The following is a 27,526-nucleotide window of genomic DNA, read 5'->3' as shown; positions in this document are numbered from 1 at the left end:
ACGTTCTTTCTAGGAAATTAAGATGAAGCCCGCACAACCAGCCGTCCCAATTTTGATCTCATACACCTGCAAATCCTGATCCATCTTATCTTCTTTGTTTCCCCAATTTTGAAATCTTAAGACACGTGTGAACGACGCTATGAGCTTAGGCATCGTCGTCGTTGTCGTCTGCTCTTGAACATGCTTGACTTGACGAAAACCCCGTCGCACCCCAACTGCTTCATCAGCATCGGGACTGCAGAAGTCGCCATGCCGTCAGCTGAAAAATGCATAACTAGCAGCCTCCCCAGCTACTTCATCTACATCATGAGATTGTACGGCACTGAGATCCACCTTGTCGTCGTCCATGTTCCTTAAGATCCTGATGTCCCCCACCACGTGACGCATGTGCCGAAAGGCCTTTACGATTTTTCTGGTGCCGACTTCCCCCTTCATCCGGATCATCGCGCCGCCCTCGCGGATCCTACGGAACGCCTCGCCGAGATTCCGACATCCACAGACGAACAGGACTTGAAAATTGTGCTTGTTACTGGGGAAGGAGGTGGCCTCGGGTGGGGAAGATGAAGGGGAATTTGGAATTTTGGGTTAGATGGAGGTGTAGAATTAATGGGGGGAAGGGGTGGGTGATGGGGGATGGGAGAATGGGGTTTTTTGTTTTTTTGTTTTTTGTTTGCTTTTCTTTAATTAATTATTTTAAAATTTTAAAATTTTTATTAAATGTTTAGCCATGTGGTACAAATGTGGCAGCCACATCAGCATAAATAGGAACCTCATATTTGCCACGTCATCACTTAACGGTTAACTTAATAGATTTTTTAACGGTTGTATGAAATTAAAAAAAAAATAATACTAAATATATGAGATTGAAATGTTTTGAAGATGTTGTATGAGGTTTTAATTGCACTCAAACCTGAGGAGGTAAAATGTAATTTATTCTTCCTAATATCAAGCAAAAAAAGAAGGTGCTGCCGGTACACACCTTCCTAGGGCAACGCCAATATTCCTTCCTAGTATTGCCACCAAATGATGCTACAGTCACCACAGCATCATGTTTTGCTATTTGAAGTGGGTTGTTAGCTGGAAACATTTTCCATATCATAGGAGATTACAAGCAATCATGCTGGTGCAGCTCAATCCTCATCGATTTCCTTCCCGTTTAATAACTAACAGTTTAACATACTAACGCTATCATTTATTAAAAAAAAAAAAGTGTAGAAGATTTGTTGGATGCTTTTTAATTTATATATTCCTTCATTTTACAATTTATGTTTCCCATATAAATATCGTATTTTTTTGGGTTAATATCAGTTTACTACTGTAAAGTTTTTTGGTTTTCAACATTTGATACATGAAGTGTTAAGTTTTTCGTCAGAACCTCCGTTAACTAAAGACGTGGAAACCACATGGATAGTGACTGGGTGTCACGTGTGATTATGGGCCCACGTAAATATTAAAAAATTAAAATTCTTTTTTATCCCATCTTCTAACCTATTAGGCCCAATAACTCTTCTTTTTTTTATAATTTTTTCTGGGCTACTCCTCACCCTCACAACCCCCTTCATCCATCCCTTCTCTCCTTTCTCTCCTCTACACCCACATTCTCCGCACACCCGCCTCTCATTTCTCTCTTGATCGATGGTCATCAACTTAGTAAAAGCAAAAGTACCAGCTGCATGCACAACAGTGGCATTGATAGTCCTATCTACCAGCCTCTCAAATTCCTTACTATCCCTCTCATTTCCAACCCCAGAAGACCCAAAACCACCAGCACCTTGAAACGAAAGCCTCATCTCACTTTCTCCGAACCCGCCCACCTGACTCACTGACTCCCCCTGATCCCCGTCGTCGCTATCCACCATGCTCGCCACCACCGCCCCTTCCTTCTGGTCCGTATAGTCGGAGCTCTGAACTGGAATCACATCACACTCTTCTCGCTTGACCACCGAGTTCAGAAGCCACCTGCTTTTTTGTTTGTTTCTTAGGAAAGATAGGTTTTTTGGGAGTTTGGAGGTGGGAAAATTGGAGGTCGAGATGGGCTTTGGGTGTCCGGTAATTGGTTTTCGGGGTTTATGGTTTGGGAGGGAAGCTCTGAGTAGCTATAGAGTGGATAGTGGCCATGGCTGACCGTTAGGTGCCACGTCATCAGTTAACGGAGGTTCTGACGGAAAACTTAACGGATGTATGAAAGTGTCTCATAATTAAAAATTTCACCTAGTCCCCAGTCTTTGTTCCTAAGCACTAGGCAAGGGCCGATTCATACAATAACAAGGGTGGGCAGTTGTCCACCTAGACCTCAAAATCTTCCCCTATAGGCGAGATTTTTGCCCACCCAAACATCATAAATCACCATGGTGGTGCTGGCTGCCCAGCGCATGCGCATGGAAATCACGATATGTTTTTTTCTTTTGCATATGACCATTTTGCACTCCTTCCTCCATGATGGTGCGCGAATTCGGTTTAAACATTTCTCTTTTTTCCTTCTATCTTTTCTCCATCGCACTTGGTCCTTTTGTTTTTAGTTGGATAGTTTGATTATGTCCCTCTTCCTTTTGGTTAGATTGTTTGTTGGTCCCAATTTATATTGATTTGGACATGATATCATTTAAGACGTACTTAATATTTTGAGGTATTCATCAAATGACCCCCTAAACTTGTAAGGATTGGCCAATTTCCCCCCTCAACTCTCATAATTAGTCAATTTGCACCACTACTGTTAATTTTTTTTTAATTTTTCATCTATTCTTCAATTAAGTAGATATTCGCATGACTGCCCTTCAAGGGCAAAAAAATCAATTTGCACCCTACTGTCATTTTTTTTTCAATTTGCACCCTACTGGCATTTTCCGTTAAGTTCTACACCTTACCAGAGGTAGACGAGGCCGAGGGAAGAGGCGATGGGGCTGCAAACTGCAAAAGCAGCATATCAAATGGAAGGTAGAGGGGAAATGACTTTTTTTGCCCTTTAAAGGCAGTCATGCGGATATCTACTTAACGGAAGAATAGATGGAAAATTAAAAAAAATTAACAGTAAGGTGCAAATTGACTAATTATGAGAGTTGAGGAGGAAAATTGGCCAAAATTAAAGTTTGGACGCAGGCGCGTTGGGGGGGGTTGTGTGTGTGGTTTAGAATATCTCTAATATTTTAGATAAAAGAAACCACATAAAATATGACTTTCAATTCTTAAAATTACCGTAATGTTGTTAAACAATACATGGGGAGGCTTTTTCATACTCATATTTGTATACTTTTTCTAGTTATCACTACTATATATTCTTTCATCTGATTATTTAAATCCAAAAAATCAAGTTTTGGAATTCTATAAATAGGAAGCCAAGGTATTCATTTTCATTCACCAATTCACATCACACCAAAACTTTGAAGCTTTGAAACTCTAAATCTCCCAAGGAAATCCCGAAGGATCAAGAAAGCTCTCGTCATTCTTTGCCAAATCCTTCTTTAAGATCAAGCCCCAAAGCCCCTCTTGAAGAACTTCCACCAATTCAAGATCAAGCCCCGATGGCCCTTGAAGAAATTGTTCATCGTTCATCATCCGTTCATCTTAAGATCAAGCCCTAACGGTCCTTTGGATCAACAACATCAACAAATTCACACATCCATTCTTCAAGTTCAAGCCCAAAAGCTCTTGAAGATCTGTTCATCCCCGTTCTTCTAGATTAAGCCCAAAAGCCCTTGAAGATCCGTTCATCACCGTTCTTCAAGATCAAGCCCAAAAGCCCTTGAAGATTTGTTCATCCTCAACCCTTAAGATCAAGCCCCAAAGGCCCTTGAAGAAACTTCCCTTAACCTTCAAAATCAAGCCATGAACGCCCTTGAAGAAACTTCCAACTGTTCATCCAAGATCAAACCTTGACGGCCCTTTGGATCAACAACAGAATCCATAAATCTACACCTAACAGAGATCGAATCAGATGATCAAATTATAAAGAGATTGTAACCCCAAGATCATTAATACAAAAAATTATTTTTTACAAATTTGGCATGCCCAACGGTACGATCTCTACCTCTCATCTCTTTCCCCATTAAGGAATCCGAACACACCTCAAAATCAATGGCATCAGGCAAGGGATAAGCTGTTCTCGCAACCACCAAGGGAAGGATCCTGAGCATTTTTGACACGAACAGACAATTCATTGGCTCTACAACCCTCCTCAACATATCACTTCAAAGTTGGTGCCACTAAGGGAGCAATGAGAGCATCAAAGGCGCGAATCCATCATCAACCTGACCTCGTTGAGGGCACCGAAGCATGCTGCTGAGACGCACAAGATAACATCCTAAAATGGCCAACAGGGTTCTTCGTCAGCACCCTAGATGTCTGAAGGAAAATCGCGTCTATCGGTTCCACAAGTCATGACCATCGACATTACCTCTATTAAAGAACAACTAGCTCAAATAAGTAAAGCAATTGCACGGCTCACAAGGACCACTGAGGAGAAAGACCTGCAAATCACCGCACTCATCAACCAATTGGAAGCGCAGCATGACGAAACAGTTGACTACGACCCAAAGGTTGATCCACTAAAGAGATAAGCCGACCAAGAAGATGAGCCTCTGGTGGAGAAAGTCGAAGAGAAGCCAGACCAAGCGACAACACCTATAGGCTTTCTTTCCATACAGCATATCCAGGACATGATTGCCAACACCGTCAGAACACAGGTAGGAGGCACTTCGCAGGATGCACTGCTATACTCAAAGCCGTACACGAAGAGGATTGATAGCTTGCAGATGTCGACGGGGTACCAACCACCAAAGTTTATGCAATTTGATGGAAAGGGAAACCCAAAGCCACGTCGCCCATTTCGTCGAGACTTACAACAACGCCAGGACTGAAATAGACTACCTCACAAAGCAATTTGTCCACTCTCTGAATGGGAATACGTTCGACTAGTACACGAACCTAGAGCCTGAGTCCATCAACAGCTGGGAGTAGTTAGAGCGGAAATTCCTTAACTGCTTCTACAACACTTACCACACTATAAGCATGCTAAAGCTCACAAATACAAAGCAGTGGAAGGATGAGCCAGTCATTGACTAAGTCTCGACTGCAAAGACAGACTCTCAGAGACCTCTTCGATCGAAATGTGTGTTCAAGGCATGCAATGGGGGTTACACTACATCCTTCAAGGCATCAAACCATGGACCTTTGAGGAGTTAGCCACCCCGCACCCATGACATAGAGTTAAGCATCGCCCATCATGAGAAAAAATAATCAATCGCCGACTACAAGAACGACAAAGTTTTGGGCCAAATGTGGATAAGGCCGAGTGGAAACCCACCGAGGAAGCAATGACGGTCAACACAGCTCCCATCAAAAACCTCTACACGAGGCAAGGCGATTCAAACCGAAGCTTTTCGTGATCAAGAGATGCGTAGACGCACTTTGAAGGAGCTTGAGGAGAAGACTTATCCATTCCCCGACTCTGATGTAGTTACCATGTTGAAAGACTTGCTCGACAAAAAGGTGATCGACCTACCTGAGTGCAGACGGTCGGAACAGATGAATCGTACTAACAGTCCAAGATATTCTAAATTTCATCGCTTCATCAGTCATCCGACGGAAAAACGCTTTGTGCTGAAAGATCTCATCATGAAGTTGGCTCATAAAGGAATCATCGAGCTAGATCTTGACGATGTGGTGAAGTTAAACTATACCACCATCACTTCTGGCTCTTTTAGGGTTTAGTGTGTCGTTTCGTTGGGCAAAGTGAAAAACATAGTTATCATATTATATTCCTTTGATGATTTTTGCAATATGTGAAACTAGTTTCCATGATCCAACTATTAAATTTGTTTGTATATACTCTAAGATCTCATACACCAAAAACTATTAAAAACAAACGTTCGGATATTAGATAACAAGAAATGAAAAATCACAATTTAATAGTTATTTTAGCTCTGATTTTAATGATTTTTTACAACTACACTCCTTGGCCCGATAAGAATACAATGAATGAATTTGATCATCAATTTAAGATATTTATACTAGTGAATATCATAATACCTTACGTTCTATTTAATTGAAGTATAGAATAAACTTTAAGTGTTTGTTAAATCTATTGTTTAGACGGGATACGCATTCTACGAAACCTCACACGAATGCAAGTCTAAATATTTGAAGTGGTAAGAGGAATCTTTATTATGCCTATCCCATATTGTATGGTTAGCAGCTTGAGAAGCTCAACCGTAATAAGCGTGGTTACGATTGGCGGGCTATGGGCACGGGCACATGCGCCTTGACTCGGAAGTCCAATGCACCATTTGGCCTCCGGAATGGGTTATATAACATTCAAACACGGGTTCACACATTCAAGGGAATAGTCAAAATAGCAATCCAGAAATCATCCGAGGGTGACTCTGAACTCTAACCCCGAGTACGACCACTTCTATCCCAGACCAGCATACTAAGCCAAGTATGTTCTACAACACCATGTGTTAAGCAAGTCTGAAGGAGACATCCAAACTAGGAAATACTCAAGAGCAATTTTATTTTAGTAGAGCTCTGGTACGTGGAAATGCCTTAACCAAGCCAGCTAAGTGTAGGCCAATCGGAAACGCTCAAGTCCAACACATAAGGTCTGACAAAAGGATTCAGAAAGTGTTTCCAACCCACATACAGGTGACCAAGTCCCTATCAAACTTTTGTTTAAAATTCACTAGAGATGAATCAACAATTCGAACTAAGAATGAGATCAGGTTACATGTTGCACTATTGAAATCCTCTAACCTAGGATGAGGGCAAGGTGAAATAACAAACAGAATCAACAAACAAGACAACTCAAACATGTCAGACTGACATTAAAATCTGGAGACCATTCCGGATATGATTGAACATTTTCTCATCCTTAATCCAATTGATGCATTACTGTAAGTTTGGGGAAAAAGGTTTTCCATGGTTTAATATTTAATACCTAGTACCAAAGTAAGGTGGTACGCTGGATATCGCGATAGGAATCATTATAAATACTAAGTTTGGGAGGTGACGATTTTTCGAATCAACATCACCAAGGGAGGGCTTTTGAGCTTTGTCCCTATCCTACTAGAAAATAAAACCCTACCTAGAAAAGGTCTTAGAATAATACCAGGAAACCAAATAAATTAAAATAAATTAGGAAACATAATCCTAAATTGACTAGTAAAATTCGCCCAAAATCTGCATAGCCTCAAAACAGTCACGTTTCTGGATCTTCCGGGCTCCAAAACAAGCCCAAAATGGCTAGAATTAAATTTTGAGATGTTCCGAACATAATTGCAGAAGGCCTCAAATCTAAAAGACATCATTTTGGACGCCAAAAAGCCCACATAAACCCAAAACGTCACTTTGACAGCACTGCACATTGTTCCTTTATTTCATCACCATAAATAAACCACTTGGTAGAAAAATATAAAACTTTTTATGAATAAGTCAACAGACTCACGAACATCCTTCAATTGGAATCACTCCAAAATTCATCTGTTTGACTACTTTTTGCTCCAAAAGAAGTCGAATGTCCTACATTTGAAATATAATTCAAAGTATCAAGCTTCTCACAAAATAACCAATAAATACTAAGAATAGGGTAAAATATATAATATGAGCTGACCAACAGCTACAATATAATTATGAAGATGCAGTGACCAACACGTACAAGTCCACACTTGTGTCAATCCTTAGCAACAGCTACAATATAAGCTGGTTTAGCAGCTTCATTTTTCATTTGAAAAACCTAGCAACTGCTACATCCGTCATCCTCTCCCTTGCCTCGAGCCCAAAGCCCAAACGGCTCTCCTTCTCCAAACATTACACCTCAAGCCCAACGCCAAATGCTCCTCCACTCATTTTCTTTCATCGTTCTTCCTTTCATAAAAAGGAAAACTACTAAAAAGGGCTTGAAAACTTTGAGTTTTAAAGATAAGGACAAAATAAAAGGTAAAGCGAATAGTATCAGGATTGAATTTTTAGTGTAAAAATGTGGTTTTTCGTTAAAGTGAAAAGTACCGGGAGCTTTTTGTTAAAGTTCCCTTTAGAAAAACCTTCGTTGCTGCAATAAAAACCAAAGCTTCCTCTCTAAAACTCTCAAATCCAAGCCACAACCCAAAATCACTTTCATCATTGTAGATCCGTTGCATCCTCCTACACTTATTTTTTGTAACGCTGCAACCCAAAACTCATAAATTGTAAATTCGATGCAGCCACAGAGTCTTAGCAATTCCTTGAGCTTAGTATCACCTCAGTGCTGCAATCGACACCCAAAAGGTAAGCCCCATAAATCTCCTCGTACATTTCTTGTCCAATAACCTTCCTTATTCAGTCTGATTCGTGAAATCTTCATGCATGTGGTTGCTTCTCTGTGTAGGACTTTCTCTCCATCTTTACTGCAAATCCCAACACAAATCCATCTATACAAGAAATGTCTCATACATCCTCACGCCCTCGAAGGTAAAATTCATCCTTGCAATTATTTGGGCTTGAATTAGGTTATGTCTCGCATAAATCTGTGTAAAGTAGTCCTTTCTAATTTTAGTGCGTTCATGCATCAATGGTTTTAGTCTACTGTCTGCAAGTTCATGAATGTGTTATGTATATTGCATGTCTCCATTGATGAACGCATAAGCCCAAAAATCCGTGCATAAGGTCAATTTTCGTATTGGCTTGATGAATATGCTCCCCTCTGTGCCTGGACCACCCCCAAACTTATATGTAAAACAATATTTTAATGAATTGTGAGAATGAATGATCGAGTGAGAGGGGGTTTCCAAGTAGTATAGAGTCTTCTTGGGTAAGTTTCTGAAACTCAAGACTCCAATTCGCATTCCTTTTTAAATTTTTGCACTTTAATGTTGATGTTGAATGCAAATCTGTGATGAATGGATGGATGAATGCATTCTGAGATGAGTGGATGAATGCTGCTGAATGCATAATTCAATTAAAAGTGCACGTGTACTGGATATTCAAGGCCAATCGAATCCAAATACAACCTGCAAAGAACACACATTAAAAATCTAATATAAAATACTGATTAACTAAAAAAAAATTGTTGTTTTTGTGTTTTTCAATTTCTAATTTTTTTTATTATATATATTGTTGTGATTGTAATAAAATCAAGAAAATAAAATAAACAAAAATAAAAAGACGGGGTTAGAAAAATTGGGTTGCCTTCCAATTAGAGATCACATCACTTGTTCTCTTAGAGTCAACCACTCCTTAGAAGCTTCATAGGACAAAAGTAGGTGCGGAATGAGATGTTTATCAATTATGTGTTTCAGGTGAGTGTTTGAATCCTTCATATTTGACCTTCTATGTGAATGAATCTTTGTAGTCAAATAGGACCCTTTTCCAGTGAGGCTTGTGTCTCCAATGAGCTAACTTAAACCTTGTATTTAACACCCACAATTTCTGGACAGGCTAAAGTTCTTGACGAAGAATAAGGCTACCATTAAACTTTTTCTTCATTCCCACATAAAACTTATCCTGTTCATAGGACTCATCTTGAATTTCTTTGAGTTTGATTGGATGTGCAGGTGCACTGTCTATTACAGCAGCAAAAATTATTTTATCTTTAGCTGTTTGCCCTGTATCAAAATCTAGTAGATTTGTCAAGTGTTGGTCATGTGTTGGATCAGATTTTGAGCTTGTATGAATAACCCCTTCAAACATGTCAATTTCAATGCCTTCATGCAACTTTGTTGGTTGCTTTGCAGCCTCAGGATACTGTATGTGTGGCGTATAGATCTGGGAAAGAATGTGTTTTGGGGATATGTTAGGATCAATAGCTTATGTTTCCTCCGTTGTGCATGAGTCAAACCTTGATGGCTCTTCAATTTCAATATCTCCCAGCATGTTATTATAGCCCTCCACACATTGGGATGTTTGAATACACTGCCAAATAGGATTTTGATGCTCTGGCCATGATGGATAAAAATTTGAGTATGAATCTCACCTAGGCCTCTGAAAATTGTTCCTTATATTAATATGGTGCTGCACAAACTCTAGAAAATATTGTCGTTGAGGAAAATACATAACATCATGAGTATTCAAATTGCAAATAGCACAAATTGTGGGTGCTCCCTGTGAGGATCCAAACCAATTCATTGCTACAATACTTTCAAAATGAACAAATTGTTACCTAAAAAAAATAAAAATCAAGTAGATAAAAAGATATGTACAAAAATAATTAACTAAGAGTTGATAAACACATATTATTTAAAACAAATCTCTAGCAGCAGCGCCAATTTCTTGATAGGATTTTTATCACATGCCAAAGTAGTGATAAAAACACTTAAAAATACTTGCAAGAGTACAATGTTATCGTAGTATAGCAACTCAAGTAAGGTCGTTTCTACAGAGATTGAATAAATAATTTATGTTAAAACCAAATCTTAATTAATTATTTGAAAATAAAGTTTGTAAGAGGTTGATTTAATAACCTAAAATATTAAAAACCAATTTAATTAAAAACAATTAAATAAATTGGCAAGGTAAATAAAACAAAAGAAAATAGTTTGAAAATCTATTTAAGCACTAGAGTTCCACCGTCATCTTAACAATCTTATGTAGTTCTTCCAATTACTTATGACTTACACATGCATATTTGAAGGTTAGGTTTTCCTAATATATGCCTACTTGGACCCCTAACATAGAGCGTATATCAAACATGCAACCCGTTTGTAGTATTCAGATCAAATCTAAACATGTATAACTCATTAAGTTTTGTGAAACCTTTTGAAAAACCATACAACCCTTAAGACGTGGTATTCATCTTAAGTGAACTTGCACATATTAACCACAAGAAGCCTTCGTCAATTTCAGGGACCGACCTCCGACCAAAATTGCATCAAATTACTTTTCTAAATATCATAATGGTGATCAAGCATCAAGACAATTAGATAGTTTAAATTGATGATCTATAATTCAAACCTGCATGCATAAATATCATAAGCAAATTGAAAATAAACTATATATTATTGTTAAGGCTAATGGCCTCGGCCTAGCAAATGGAATTTAGTTACGAACAATCATAAACCAAAATATTATTAAAAACAAGGATAGAAAGCACCTTGAAATACAAATCATCAAAGCCTAGCAAAGTTCTCCAAAAATTATGTGTTCTTCTCCCCTCTCCCCCCTTTTCTCCTCTAAACCCTAATGGCTAAAAAGCCTGATTTATACTACTGAAAAATAAAATCCAACCTAGAAAAGGTCTTAGAATAATACTAGGAAACCAAATAAATTAAAATAAATTAGGAAACAAAATTTTAAATTGACTAGTAAAATTCGCCCAAAATCTGCACAGCCTCAAAACAGCCACGTTTCTAGATCTTCAGGGCTCTAAAACAGGCCCAAAACAGCTAAAATTAAAGCTTAAGATGTCCCGAACATAATTCCAGAAGGCCTCAAACCCAAAAGACATCATCTTGGACGCCAAAAAGGCCACATAAGCCCAAAACATCAATTTGACAGCATTGTGCACTGTTCCTTTATTTCGTCGTCATAAAAATACCCTTGGTAGAAAAATCTAAAACTTTGACACAAACAAGTCAACAGACTTACGAACATCCTCCGATTAGAATCACTCCAAAATTAATCTGTTTGACTACTTTTTGCTCCAGAGGAAGTAGAATGTCTTACATTGGAAATATAATTTAGAGGGGTGTATTCAATTGAGAATTTGATCGACTTTAATGGATTTATAAATCCATGGATTTTTATGGAGTTTAATTGATTTGTAGAGATTTCATATAAAATTTTGATTCAATTCCCTTAAAATCTCATGGGGAGAGGTGAGATTTGTGGATGCTTAAAATACACTACGAAACCTCTCAAATTCCCTCTAATTTCTCAACTTTCTCAAATTTTTTAAAATATGTTATAAACTTCTTTAAAATCCTAATTGAATACACCCAGATTTCTAAGGATTTTAATAAACTATCTTAAAATTCTAATTGAATACACCTTGAATTTCAGAGAATCACTTAAAATCCTAATTGAATACCGCTAGATTCATTAAAAGAATTAAAATCCCTTAAAATCTCAATTGAATACACCCCTTAAAGTATCAAACTTCTCACAAAATAACCAATAAATTAATAATAAGAACATGGTAAAATATATAATATGAAATTGACTCGTCACTAATCAATTATAATTTATGAACTCTCTAATCCCGACCGTCCATCTTATAATGAAAATGTCATCCAAAAAAAATGTAAGGACAAAAATTTAAAGAGATGGTGGCGGGAATAATTCAATAGGCGGCTCCTTGAATTCTCCGGCTATTTCTATTTACAGCGGCTGTACATCGGCGGCAGCGGAGGGTCGGAGCCGCTTGGTTGACCGCTCTGCTTGGATGGTAGATTCGGGATTCTCGGACCGAGTGTCGCAGCTTGAACAAGCAGCCGCGTCGAGCACGCCGATTGGACAGCCTGGAGCCGACGGCGCCGATCCGATACTTGGCTGTTTATGGTGGGAACACGGACAACGTGTCGAGCAGGTACTCCATGAGAAAAGAAATATTACCGCGAGATTTCTCTTCACAGGTTTCTATGTCCCAACTCTTCGATTCTGACTAAACCGAAAAATTAATTATTCACAACACAGCCCCGAAAAAATCATAAATTGCAAAAACACCCGCGGCAAATACTATACTTTGCTCACTGTCTCGTAGAAAAACGGCGCGCCTTGGCGATCTCCATCCGCCGCAAAATCAACGCTTAAACCGGCGGCTCAGAGCACAGCGGCCGCCGCAATCGTCGATGGAGAGAAACCCAAGAAATCATTCACTGAGAAAACATAAAAAACGCAAAAAATCCAGAAAACAAAATAAAATGAATGGGCTTTATTAATCGGGTAGTGAATCAGTTAAATACCAAGAATGGTGCTGAGAACTGAATCGGAGGAGGCTGAGAGGAGAGAAGAGGACGATGAGGGGAGGTCGGAGACAAAATGGTGGAGGAAATCGAAGGGGGTGATGGATCGGAGCCTCCAATTGAGAATCCCCATGACCCGGAGCTCCATCCGACCGTTTTGGGCTCGAAGATTTGGAGGTCCAGGATGAACGGGACGTTTGGCGCCTCCATTTTTGCAGCTAAAGACAAGGGCAACACGCGACGGACAGCAGCTGAAACGGCCACGACCCGCTATGTCGCTGCAACAAAACATGAAATGTATTAAAAAGTCAAGGGTTAGACACGTCAGCATTCGAAAATGCGTTTTTTTTTTTTTTTAATTCTGGGGAAGTGTTACCGGGAGAGAGTGGGAGGAGAGGAAGCGGTCGAAGTAGTTGACGGAGAGGAAGGCGGTGAGGGGAGAAAAAGCGGTGGTGGGCGTGGACTTTTAGGATCCAGTTGATGGAGTCCTGGCGGGCGATGATGTCGATCGTACAGTCGCGGAACCGGGAGATGTAGGTTGGGGAGGGCATGTGATTGGGCTCAGAGTCGATGAGACAGGTGAGGATAGAGGTGGTGGTGGTTTCATCTGATGGCAGGGGAGAGGGTGGGAGCGGAGGAGGAGGAAGAGGAAGACATTGGTGGTGAGAGAGGGTAGTGGGTTTGGTGGTCATTGCTGGGCAATGGCATCGTGTGTGTTTTACAGGTTTTTGGGCTGATGGGTGTGTCGTGGGGGTGTATGTTGGGTTTTCCTATCTTGCTTTGTGTGTTTATTTTGTTTGTCTGTTCTGTGCGTTAGTTGGGGAGAGAGAGAGAGAGAGAGAGAGAGAGAGAGAGAGAGGCTTTTAAGCTTGATGCTCTGCGTTTTAGTGCTTGTGGACCATTGAATCGATTCCATGATCTTGATAGGACGGATGCACCTTTTTCTAAATTATGTTTTGTCAAACAACAATGATAGAGTCACAAAATTTATTCAAGTATGGTCGTTAAATGATGTATAGGTATAGCAAATTAGGTATGTACACTGAACTTCGACTCTTAAGTTAATTATGAAATTTCATGTTATTTAGGAATTAAATTGGTGAACTAATTTGGGATTCGTAATCATAGTACTCTTCAAGAAATACTACAATCATTTCCTCATAAGCGACGTTGATGATCCTAAACCATTGATGCATTGTGTATCTTTATATTGAACTTTTGAGTGTTTTTCATCCGATTGAGTTCATCAATATATATTTAGGGAGAAAAAAATTTCATATGAAGTAGTGCCATAAACATGATTACAAATAACTAAAATGTAAGTTTTTGTAATGTTTAGTGAAATTTGAAAAAGTATTTCATGGACTTTGGCACTTTTTTAATGAAAACAGTATTTTAATTAACAAATTTGTAGATTATGGCAATTAGAACTTAGATGTAAAAGAGAACGTTATTAAATAAAAATAGTTACCAGAGTTATCTATAGTGAAGTTAAGAGACGTGTCAAAATATTAGCAAAGAGACACACAAAATGGGACAGCAGACCCGAAGCCCCTAAATAGTGGCTTAGTAGTAAATGAATGAGTATCGATTGAGCTATAAACTCAAATGTTACAGATCTGAATCTTTACAATTAAAAAATTATCCAGTATATTATATGAGCTTATATTGAATGAGAGAATCCTCTTTATAATACATTGGGGGTGAGATTGGAGTAATAACTTGGTTTAGTCCTAGCCTTTCTTTTGTTCACCCCTAGCTTATTTACATTATGAGACATTTCATGTGTATAAAAATAAACCAAGCTATTCACCGTTATCTTTTTAAAGGTAAAAAAAAAAAAAATATATACATACACACATGCCCATTATGCAAAGGGATTTTCATTTTTTTGAAAAAAAATTAAGGATTAGGTATGGGGCCCACTTCACATCAAATTTCAACGATCCGAACCGTCTATTTTGTAAGTCTTGATTCATAGATCATCCTTGCTAAAATTCAATTCGAAATCCTTTGCCCATTTAATGATCAAGATCAAATTTCATTATTTTTTGTATAACAAATTATTCATTCATTTCTTTGAACCCAATTAGATGTCTTAAAAATTTCTGATTTGGTTAACATTTTGTAAGGGTGATATATGAGGTACAACTTGAAAAATAGATTGTTCGGATCGTTAAAGTTTGATGTGGTGTGGACCCCATAATTAATCTCCGTTTTTATATATTAAAAAAAAAAAAAAAAAAAAAAGGGGATCGCTTCCCTTAAAAGCTTCCTATATATATAAGACACCTAATTGGGTTCAAAAAACATTAACGAATAGTTTGTTATATAAGAAACAATGAAATTTTATCTAGATAGTTAAATAGGCAAATGATTTCGGATTGAATTGAAATTTTGCAAAAATAATCTATGAATCGAGACTTACAAAATAATCAGTTCGGATCGTTGAAGTTCGAAGTGAAATGGGCCCCACACCTAATCCTATTTTTTTTTTTTTAAATAATGATCCCTTTACATATATAGGTGGTGAAATGAGAAACGAGTAATTGGCATTAGCTAAATTGGTAAGAAATGGAGCGTAGGTATAGTAGAATATAGGTAGTATAACCGAACTTGGTCAAGAAAAGAACGATAAGTTGGGGCAAAATGAGACAATAAATATGCTATCATTCATCGCCCACTACCATGTGGGTGATGTGAGTGGCTAATGCAGTGTGGGATTAACATGCGTCAACAGATCCCTCCTTAATTATGTACATTCATTCTCTTTTGAGCTATTCAATTAACTAACTAGGAAAAACATAGAAATGCTAAAGGTGAAAAGAAGAGTGCAAGAATCACTCTTGGATAAAATGTAAGCAATATGTGCAGCATTCAAAAGTGAAACGTTAGACCATCTTTAAATGAGATCTCAAATATGCTAAATATGATTAAAAGACATTCAAGTGTTCTCCGATGAATATGTCATATATGATGTGGCATTTGAGTCATTTGACTCCTTGCTTCTGTCTTTTTTGACAGCAAACAAAGGAGTCAAATATATTTAATTTATTTTTTTAATGCATGGATCCAATTATTAACAACCAATAGAATAAAAATAAAAATTAATTTTGATTATTTTTTAGTAGTTAATGTAATTCTGGATCCAATAAAATAATAAAATAAATATTTGACACATCCATTGAAAAAAAAAAAAAAAAAAGGGAATTTAGCACTTGTATTCAATTTTTCATATCAACCATTAAATAAAATTTTCACATATTGTATTTGACATCTCTTTTGAAAATGCTCTTACAAGTTTGGAGTGAAGTGACAGAAGAAAGTCATTGACGTAGTACAAACTTTGATGAATTTCAACTGTGCCTTCTTTTTTGATGAATTACAACTGCGCCTCCTTTGGCAGCAACACCAATAAGCAAAACTGCTGACCACAAGAAACACGGAATTGACACCAGCGGCCTTGTGACTTGGATACCACTTCACCCCCGGAATCAGGGATGTGATTTTTTTTTTTTTTTTTTTTTTTTAATATTTATCAAAACAGAGAGATGAATTCGAACTTATAACCTTTTCAACTTTGGAACAAGAATTGCATATATTGATTTCTACGTAATTTTAGTTGGTTTTTCTTTTTGGATACCAAAGTTCACCGCTAGTTTTGGGTTTGGATTCTTGTTCTCAATTGGTTACCTGGATTCCATTTTGCTTCATGGGTTTGATACATGAAACGAGGACGCTAGTAAACAGCCTTCCAATCCAATAATGCAACATCATGTGAAAAGTGAAAAACGTGGTGACGCGTGATGGTTTTGAGACACCGGCATCTTACATCCTTAAATGTTTCACACCAGAACAAGGCAAAAGGCATCAGATTAATAGATCTCTAATGCCATAGAAAATAGATCCAAAACAGAAAGAGATAACAATTCCAATATATAAATTAAGTAGTTCTCTTCATAACATATCAAATTCTTGAAATATCAGTAATTAGATGTTTTCCATGATAAGTTATCAGCTGTAAGAGCATAATTACAAGCTTAGAGTGTGTTCAACTACTGTATGGTATCCCCATTCCAAAACACTCCGGTACGTATCATTTTTTTCCTTCGTCAGGCTCGACGTCAAAACAAAAGATACTCTTCCTTTTTAGTTTCCGCTATGAGAGCTTTTCATCGATCAGAAGTATCGGATGGAGTGGAACGCTGCTCAGAATCAAATTGAAGGGAAATGCCTATTGAGGTTGTAGGGCAGTGAGTAGAACTCTTCACTCCTGCTATCTGTGTTGAAATTCTGAAACTTTTCCCACCAGTGCCTACCACTGTCTCTCCGAGTTGCGCTGTGTCCACGGCTGACAGTTGAGTCCAAGAACAAAGCGACAATGATGCCAACAGTTGCTGGAGACGAGAAAATTACTTCAACGATATTGTTGAACTGCAGTTTCAAATAAGCAACATTCATGAGTTAGCAGAGAGTTATGTGTAAGACAACTTTCAAGCTGTGCAGATAAGTTGCAATTAAAACTACTCACCCAAATGGAACGAGTGTGAACAGGACCGCGATCAGAAATCAAGTGGTATTCATGAAAGTATTCTGTCACCGAAAGACCCATGAAGATAGAAAAGCCTACAATGAACATCGTCCTAAAGCTGTTTAGGTTGCAGAACTGGAGCAAACCAAGACCAGCAGAAGCTGCACACCATGCAACGTATATCACTATCGACATTTCAAAATATAAATCCAATATGTGAACTCTGAAGGAGCATAGACACTAAACTGAGATATATTAAGTATTCAGTCCACATAAACTCAAAAGCGGAAAATAGACAATACATAGTCATAATCATGATTTAGGAACGAAATGCATACCAACATAGGCGAAGAGGACGCAATACAATGCAGCGAAAATTGGCATTGGTATCGAAGCAAGAAAAGCCCCAAATTTTCCTGCGCATGACATAATTAATGACACACTCATACTAGATAATGCAAACAAAGTTATGAATAGTTTATATTGTTGAATGAGTAAAACAGAATACTCTACCTAATACAGCGAAGAAGAGCATAAAGGCTGCTGCTATCTGAATTACTCTCCGACTTCCAACCCGTGTCATTCCCAGAAGGCCAGCATTTTCACTAGAAAATTAGGGTAGGATCATTAGATCACAGTTGCTTTCTCTTTTTCTTTCGGTTAGCGATTATAGTTTCTTTCTTCTTTAGATGAGTTTTCTGTTAACGCAGAGTTCTACAAGCCTACAACTAAGGTGCCCACGCCGTCAATGCCTAAAACTAAGCAACCATGGGGCACTTGTAATATGGATTCAGAACAGTGATTCATATTATTGTTCTTCAGAATTATATGCAGACAAACTGTAAAATTGAGTCAGAGAAGCATAGGTCCTTATTCCATAATTCTACAACAAAAGACATCATAATTGCATAAGTTAAATACTCACACCGAAGCAGTGGAGCCAGATACCGAGCCAAATATTCCATCCAGAAAAGTGCTTATGCCCTGAAATTTTACAAGACGAAATAAGTTTTTCATTGCCACAACTATAAAGATGTGATTAACATTAGAATTCAATCGGACCACTTCCTACCAGCCAGCCAACACCTCTGCTGATAACAGAAGGTGGTGCAGGGGTGGCACTCCCATATCTTGACGCAGCAATAAATGTACCTATAGACTGCCCCAAATGAATGGGGAGTAAAAATATGTCAGCGCGAATGAAAAGCAATGTGTATTCATTTTATAAACCTTTCACTGAGAAACATATTTCAAGTCAAAGGATAACATTAGCTTAAGATGAGAATGTCATATTTATTCTTCGCATAAAACGTCAAGACAGCCATCTATGAAGGCATATTAATACAAGTTTCCTCAAGAAATCGTAATAAAGTTGTCTGGTCTACTTTATGTGTATATGCAAAATAAACATCTGCCTTCGTAAATTCAGTCTTGAATTATCAAAACTAGAAAAGGCAATTCATTAAAGAAACAAGAAAGAAATTCATAAGTCTTACCTCAATAATGGCAACGAAAGCTGCAGCCATCATTGCAAAAATATCTCCAGCATTAAAATCAGGACGCCCCCATTGAAACGGATAGGGAATCCTTATCCTGCATATGGTGGAAGAGAAAACGTTATTGAATGGCATACTGTTTTATTAAAATCATGAATTACATTACAATGATCCAGCATCTAGCAATGCAGGAGTAAACTTCTGGAGCATGAAACCAAGAGATAAGAGTGGACGTAATTGTTTATGGTGCCTCAGCAAGTGCACTATGATAATTAGGCTTAAGTTTGATCTTATAGTAACTCAAAACAGGAAGTTTTCTTCAGAACATGGAAAACACCCACAACATATTTGCGGAAACACGGTATAACTAGAACAGCTTTCTCTAACAGAGAAAGGAAAATAAGATCCCATGGTTACTCAAAACAGGAATTGTTCTTCAGAAATATTGAAAAGCATGAAGATCATCATTGCAAAGTGCATAACTAGAACATGTTTGATTGTTTCAAATAATCCACCTCCAACAATTTCTCTATTGACTGTATCCTGTATTTGGGGTCATATAATTGCATGTCTCAATTTTCATTGCAAACAAGTGTTTCCCGCTGAAGTAAACTGTTATCGACAACTCTCTTACAGAACAATCGTATGGGGAAACAAATCCATTAGCATTAGCCATGAATGGTTGAGCACTAACACAAAAAACATGAATGATCGATTGAAAATGTCAGTACAGGTGCTTCTTGCATGAAATGCAAATGCTAGCTAGAAGTTGAAGTTTACCAAGGAGCAGCGCTAATCAGCCCTGAACGATCAGTACGGCAACTAATTTGAGTTGCATAAGGTCTTTTCTTATACGCACCAGCTGCTGTTAAAATTTCTGCATATGTCCATACAATCGCAACTGTAAACAGTACGGCAAATCGACCAAATATAGGCGGTTTTAACTTCATCGTGTACTGCAGTAACAATGGTCAAATATCAGAAGAGACTATTAGTAAGAGTAGATATGCATATTTTTAACATGAGATATTGAAAATTAAATTGAAGATGTCTGCATGAAAATGATCATTCAGGACATTGCCCACCTGTGATATGAAAACCACAAGGATCAGTGCTGGTAATCCAATTTCAACACATTTTGCCAGCTGCAACCATCAAACAGAAAGAAAAAAAAAAATCAAAACAAAGTAATACCGACATGTAGTTGACAGAGAAGCTTAAAGGAGGTCTGAGTTAAGTAATATCAAACCCAAGTTTAAAGTAGTGCCTAAAAGCTCCCGTGACTAAATACTATAATTTTTCATAGAAATGATATTTGAGATTTAACATCATGAATTGACCACTAAAGGTTCCAACTTCCAGGAGCTCTTCAATTTCTTTCTTACAAACCAATTATTTGCACTGAGCAGTACCACAATGATTGGTTCAGAATGTTACCTGAGGGAAACCAAATACAAAGAACCCGAGTCCAGTAAGCGTTACAAGAGGAACTGCAGAGAGAGGACTAAGATACCTGCACAAGCCACATCAATAATCAAGTTCTTTCTTAGACAAAGTAATAACTACAAAATCACATCAAGAAATTCTAATTTTGGCTTCACCGCCGCTCCAGCCTACCTCCCAAAAATTCTCACGAACCCAAGAAAACCAAAGACCACCTGCAAGAACGATGCAATCACAATTGCTCCTTGCACTGCTTTCATGGTTTCCTTAAACCTCTAAAGAAAACATTCACAGATAACAATGAGCGTAAGTATGAAAAAACTCAAAACCCCGGAAATCATATGCCTTAGACTGCCTCTATGTCGAAACAAAATAGTAAACGGTAGCCATTTTTATGTAAACCCTTCTTTACCATCCACACATTCTGTCCTAGAGTCCGACAGAAAGCTAAAATCCACGAAAAAAAGAAAATGTAAAAATTGTGAGACACCAACCCGGTGGGGGTCTATGTAGACATCGAACCTCCTGGACAAGGCAATGGAGACAGCAGGGATGATGAAGGCATATGAGGCCCCCATGACCACCGGAAGCCGAGTCCCGAACCAAGTCTGCAAAAGTGTGTTGATCCCAGCAACAAAGAGGATTGTTTCAATCACTTCAGCCTTCTCCACCTATTAACACAAAAAACATAGAAATTTCTGTTAGAAATATAAACACTACGAGCAAATAAATCAGAAGAAGGAAACAAATTTATTTGTAAATTTGGGGGTAAAGGGAGGTCTTACATTGCCACCACCCATGAGAGGGACAAGTAATGTGGGGATGAACACAGTGGTCCCAAGCATTACCAGGAAATGCTGGAATCCCAGAAGTATGGCTTCAGCTGCATTCAATCAAACAAGTGTTAGCAAATAGTGCAACAAAAGACAATCTTTTAGCTGGAAACGAAGAAAAAATAGGAGGGAAAATGAAAACAGAATATAAAATACAGGGTCCTAGCCAAAAACAAAATGCTTTAATGGGTGACTGGTTTCCCGGCAAATGCAGGAAAACGAGAAAAAGAGAGGGGTAAACTGAGAAAATTTTAAGAGATTCTAGAGAAAACACTGAAACACAGAAAGGGTAATTCATGCGATTATCGAGAGAGAAAAAATACCATGTTAGTATAAAGGAAGCAACTTTATCAGAGTTTGTTTCATTTTATTTTCTCACACACGCAAACTAATCTCTGGAAAACCATTTTCTTTTCCTACGACCCATTTTTTTACTTGGCAACCAAACAAAACTGACGTTGCCCAAAAACTCAGAAGATGTAAAAATACCATCATAGAAAAAAATGGAAACTTTCTCCTATGATCCATGGTAAATGTAATGTGATGGAAACAGGTTAATGCTCTGTATGTGTGCATGTTAGAGAGAGAGAGGGGGTACGCCATGGGGGAGAGGAGGTGACACAGAAGTCGACACCGGGAAGCTGGTCCTTGATGGGGTGAGGCTGGAAGTCATCTGTCTTTTGGGGGCCTCCTCCGGCGGTAGCCATGGCTGTTGATGGTGGAGAGGAAGGAAAAAGCTTGAACCTTCGAGGGGTAGGGGGAGCTCAAAAACTCAGAGGCTCTCTCTCTCTCTCTCTCTCTCTCTCTCTCTGTGTTTGCTCAGAGCTATGTGCTGCGCGCTGTTGTCCGTTTCGGTCCTAAAAGCGTGACAAGAGTGTCGATGATCATTAAGTACAAGCAATTAGAGGGAGAGATGTTAGGCACATACGTTATGACTTTTGATCCAAATCCCAAAACCATTTTTATCACCAACTTACTTACCAAGTTACAATTTTCTTTCAAGTTTCAAGACTAACAACAATTCTTTTGTATCTGATTTTACACTAATTACTTGGTTTACTATCACTCTAATAACGTTGGATTTCATTCATGCGGATCTTGTGTATGTGGGACCTATCTTTGTATCGGATAGAGATGTAACTAGTAAATGTGAATGTAATTAAAAGTAAATGTATGCACTCACTCTTTAATAATATTTAACTCTAAAATAAATACAACTAATTTGTAACTCCGTTGATTAAAAGCTTTCACCCTTGCACTCGAAATTTCATGTTCAAATCTACTAAGTAAACATGCCATAAATATTTATCACAGTTTAAAATATTATATAAAAAATATTTATTTTCAAACTTTTTGTAAGTCATTTATGCATATTTGTGAATGAGAAATGGAGTATCGCTAAGCTTAGTTATACCTTGATCAGTTGTATCAAACTCTTGCAACAATGTCAATGGGTGTGATTAGTCTTCTAATTGACAAGAAGTAATATTAGGGAGACTAATTTTATAAATCAAATGATATTAAAGTTCATGTTACTTAAGTAATGATTAACGTGTTTATTTCTTATTGGTGACATGTCATTTAGTTTATAAATTTAATCAATACAATTAGTATCCCTAGTATTACCCAATTTACAAGTAATGTACGGTGGTGCATACATTTTTACATTATGTATTCAAATACGAGTATTAATTTGTTTTTTATATTTATTTGATCATGAGACAAACTCACACAATAAAAATTCCCATTAGCTTTTCAATTCCCACAAAATATTTTCATGATCCCAATCATTATTTTCTGCTCTGAAATATGACCAGCCGGAATTGCAGAGCCAAATCAGTTTGCTTGGAGGCCAAGAACTTTTCATTTTCTTCAAACTTCTGTGTGTTTGCTGGTCACGTGACCTGCACGCTTCCCTGAGAGAGCAGTCCTAGGGTTATACGACTAGAGACCATCAGAGTCGTATCTGAGTGACAGACAATAACTGTACGTTGCAGCAGCAGGAGCCACAGCAGCATATCATATCCTCTGACCATGTCAGGAGGACTTTTGGACTTTTATTGTCATATAATCCAGTAATTAATCATTAATTTCCTTTTTACTGGAAGTTTTATTATAATTTTTTATTTTTTGTTTCTAATTTGAAGGAGAAAGAAAGAGAGTGAGCAAGAACGCATGAGTGAGGAGACAGAAAGGTTTAATTTTTAAAATTAAAGACGTCAAAATCACATGTAAGTGATACTTTTACAAAAAAAAAAAAAAATTTGTTTTGTAAAATTACATTACTGTCTTTAACTTTTTTGCTGTAGTAGAAGACTAAATAATATTTTCATCTTTTGTCTCTATATATGAAGTTCCTTTCTATTAATGAAAAATTACACATAGAATATAATTTTAATACTTAATTATATATTGAAATAACACTTTTTTAAACAATTCAAGAATGGACAAAAGTTAATATTTGTAAAACATGATATCGTAAGGCTTTTTTTGTTTTGAGTGTAAATTACGAAAATATCCTCTATACTAGTAATGTCTTCACACTTTTATCTCCTTTCATCCATTGTTTCTCTCACCTTCTCCCATGGTCGCCATCACCACCTCCTAGTTGTAGCTTCCTTGCCACCGCCAGCACTATTTCTACCAGACTGCACCTAGTTAAAGGTGATATTACATAAACTGGCTCGGAGTCAATTGCCCCAAACCAGTGCCTCGTTAATGGTGAATGTACATATTTGTTGGATGTCCCAAGCTTGCAACAATTGGCTCGAAATCAAATGCTCTTTTTCTTAATTCCCAAAACAAAAAAAAAAACAAAGTTCTTTTATTGTTTGATTAGATATGCTTATGTGAAATTCAATTCTGCATATTATGATGGGTGGATTGAGATTTTGTGTGCAAATAAAATGCGTAAAAATACCTCTAAAAATCTTATATGCACACACCATAACTGTTTGATGAAATAACTAAGAAAAGAGTGAGGTCACCATAGGCAACCTTTTCAATTTCATGGCCCTTCTTATCCATCATGACTGCATCGATCAAGCAATGCATGATATGTGGTTCATGTTTTGGCATCTCAATTAGTGAAGGAATTCACTTATCTAGGTTGTTCACAACAAATATACAAATTGTGTTTGCTGAATTAAATAGACTCGAGAGGAAGGCTTCATCGACAAAAACGACTTTATGCACTGTCATTCCATTTGGCAGCAGAGAAGTTAGCTTGAATTAAACACAAATGGTATTGGGAACAACATCAAATACTAGTCAAAATCTATCCAATGCTTGGAACGACAATCATTGTAGATTGCAAGTTGGACATGCGTGATGCAGGTCTTACTGGAAGCAAGGTCATTAACACTTATGGTTGATGGGGAGCCCACAGTGGTGGATCTGTTGGTGCAAATACTTATATACCATTATTATAACCATAGTAGTTTAGTCAGTGTGAGAAAAAACATTGAGACTTAACGACAAAACTAGTCGCAAATTTTCTTTTTTATTAAATTTTTTAATATTATTATTATTTCTCAATGTTATACTTATTACTATTCAACTCCATAAAGTGTTATGGAGGGGGAAGAAAGCTAAAACTCTAATGACATAGTATAGTGGTGGTAGCAAAATTTTGGCTTGGAATAGAAATTAGATTTTCGTCATCGGTTCGACAGGATTCAAGGATCTCTCTTTGTTTACTATTTACCTAAATTAGCGCAGCTGTGTTAACTCAATAATTTTTACTAGGGTCAAGTTATTTGAAACTGATTCTGCAAAAATGGTCAAATATAATTTGAACTGATTTTGCAAAAATGATCAAAGATAGTTTGAACTGATTTTGCAAAAATAGTCGATGGAGGGTTGAACTGATTCTGCAAAAATGTTCAAAGACGAGTTGAACTAATTCTGCAAAAATGGTCGAGGATGGGGTTGAATTAATTCTGCAAAAATGATTGATGACGGATTGAACTGATTCTGCAAAAATGGCCAAGGACAGATTGAACTGATTCTGCAAAATGGTCAAGAACGGATTGAACTGCAAAATGGTCGAGGATGGATTGAATTGATTCTGCAAAAATGGTTGAAGACGAGTTGAACTGATTCTGCAAAAAAAATGGTCAAGGACAAGTTGAATTGATTATGCAAAAATGGTCGAGGACGGGGTTGAACTTAGTCTGCAAAATGGTTGAAGACGAATTGAACTAATTCTGCAAAAATGGTCGATGGCAGTTTGAACAGATTCTGAAAAAATGGTCGATGACGGGTTGAACTGATTATGCAAAATGGTCGAAGACAGGTTGAACTGATTTTGTAAAACTGCAAAAATGGTCAAAGATGGGTTGAACTAATTCTGCAAAAATTATTGAGGATGAGTTAAACTGATTCTGCAAAAATAGTCGATAACGGGTTGAACTGATTCTAGTAGTAAATGATACAAATTGATTCAACATATAGTTTCAAAACTGATTCTGTAGAAATAATCAAGTATGTGTTGAGCTTATGACACATATTAATTTTGTTAGAGTTGTGAGGGTTGAGTTCCGTTAATACCCCTAAGGCCTTAAGGGTATGGATGATATTTAAACGTTGTTTTTATGTTTTGGGCTGGGTTTTAGTTGTTTTTAGGTTTTTATCTCTCTTTGACATGTTTAAAAACTAGTAGAGTTCATTGAAATATAGTAAAAAAATTTATCTTTATATATAAAGCTCCCTTCTATTACTATGTAGTTTAAATTATCTCTTAAACACGGCTAGAATTTACTAAATCCAAATACCAAGTCACCGGACCCTTTTTTGTCACATACTTTTTAATTAGACTTCAGTCATAAAACTTCATCGGCACTAGAGTTGCACTTTTTGTGCATAAAACCATTTTTTGGTAGTATTTTGTTAGTCCAAAGTTTATATTAATTTCCCCATATCAGCCTAAATTCAAACAACCATATTCAAAACCTCTCTAAAATCAAATGGGTACGTACGTGTGAGAAACATGATTTTAATGTCATTCATGGACGAGAAGAAATGACCTGTGTTACACATATAAAGAGTTAAACAATGTTCTTTACACAATATTACTACTTTTTAAATCAGAATATCACTACTCGTATATGCAATATATTTTTCATTTGTTCTTTAGTGACCAAAATATATTCTCTACACTAGAGTAACTTAAAATAAAAATAAAATAAAATAAAAAAAAGAAAAAGGACAACTGATGGCGAACCACGATTATCCACTCTTACCAAGCAGAACAGAGGTTAGTTGGAAATTTCACCCTACTCGTGGATTTCCATGATCAAGCTAATTCATAGCTTATAAAGTATTGAACCCAAGACCTCCTTCTTTTTTTTTTTTAGGAAGCTTCTATTCGCACTTTTTCATTGGGCCACTTGTCGTGGTTACACGATTAACTTTTTGACCTTGTTGGGTTTTAAAACAAGAAGAGTAGTGGTTGGTTTTTGCCAAACTAAATGTAAAATGTCCCTCCAAATTTTGTTTTCACTTTTGCAATTTCTGAATTTTGATTGGTTGGATTTTAATGTATGGAGCAAGAAAGGAGCAGAGTCAAAAAGAAGGTAACCAACCTGTGCTCCTTTCCATAAGTTGGGTTTATGTTGGTGATCTATATTCTTAATCCCATTTCCAAGTTAATTACCAAAAACCAAACCCATCTTTAACAAGAAACTCTAGACATTCTTCAGCTACCAGGAAATATGCTTATGTCTTTGTTCAGTACCACAAGAATTCATTTTTTTCAGCATTTTGGGTAGGAACTCAAGGCACTTAATCTAGTCATAAAGTTTTGGATTTGGTAATTACATATATTTTGGTTTTGGTTTTGGTTTTTGGTACAAACTCAAAGCACTTACTAAATTTAGTAGCCACATCTCTCTCATTGAACCTTCAATACCCACTTTCGGTTTTCTATTTGGTTAACAAATACCGATTTTTTATAGTGAACGATCATGTGGGATATGACAGAGCCCAACTAACGACATTAAGCTCGAGGCCTCTATTTATTTGGGTCCTATTTTTTTGGTCATAAAGTAACTCATTGATAAAAGAAAGGAGGGAAAGCTCCAAAGCAGATACAAAGCCCAAAATAGCACGAGGATGTGGCCAGGAAAACGGACAGGGCAAAGGAATAGAAGAGACAGTCCACCCCATGATCAGGGAAGGTTAAACGGGAAATTCAGTCCGTTGACAAATAACCACAGTTTCAAGAGAGAAACTTCAATAAGGTTGTCTTGACCAAGTTGGTAGCTCTTGGACCGGATAAAATCAATGTGGGATTGGGTGGGACAAAAATGTAAAAAGCCTGATGCTTTTGTCAGAGCTGTCTTGTAAATGACATGG

General features: G+C 37.3%; 2 protein-coding genes across 2 annotated transcripts; both read right to left on the bottom strand.

Annotated features, from left to right (window-relative positions):
• Window positions 1–255: 255 nt before the first annotated feature.
• Window positions 256–4,154, bottom strand: LOC125470957. The gene is made up of 3 exons (XM_048570801.1): window positions 4,025–4,154; window positions 1,489–2,086; window positions 256–463 (listed from the first exon to the last, which is right to left on the bottom strand). The coding sequence occupies exons 1-3, from the start codon at window positions 4,152–4,154 to the stop codon at window positions 256–258; spliced, it is 936 nt and encodes a 311-aa protein (XP_048426758.1).
• A 12,627-nt stretch (window positions 4,155–16,781) lies between these two features.
• LOC103964469 (nucleobase-ascorbate transporter 4) lies at window positions 16,782–22,039 on the bottom strand. Its single transcript, XM_048570744.1, has 14 exons — window positions 21,768–22,039; window positions 21,122–21,219; window positions 20,831–21,007; window positions 20,511–20,611; window positions 20,331–20,406; window positions 19,979–20,038; window positions 19,674–19,849; window positions 18,894–18,990; window positions 18,470–18,556; window positions 18,323–18,381; window positions 17,911–18,002; window positions 17,736–17,813; window positions 17,398–17,558; window positions 16,782–17,300 (listed from the first exon to the last, which is right to left on the bottom strand). The coding sequence occupies exons 1-14, from the start codon at window positions 21,874–21,876 to the stop codon at window positions 17,082–17,084; spliced, it is 1,590 nt and encodes a 529-aa protein (XP_048426701.1). The 5' UTR covers window positions 21,877–22,039; the 3' UTR covers window positions 16,782–17,081.
• Window positions 22,040–27,526: the final 5,487 nt, after the last annotated feature.

Source organism: the organism of the source record quoted next, unplaced genomic scaffold, assembly GCF_019419815.1.
Source record: "Pyrus x bretschneideri cultivar Hongxiangsu unplaced genomic scaffold, Pyrus_bretschneideri_v1 Contig55, whole genome shotgun sequence".
Classification (NCBI taxonomy): domain Eukaryota; kingdom Viridiplantae; phylum Streptophyta; class Magnoliopsida; order Rosales; family Rosaceae; genus Pyrus; species Pyrus x bretschneideri.
This window is presented reverse-complemented; position numbering and strand designations above follow the sequence as displayed.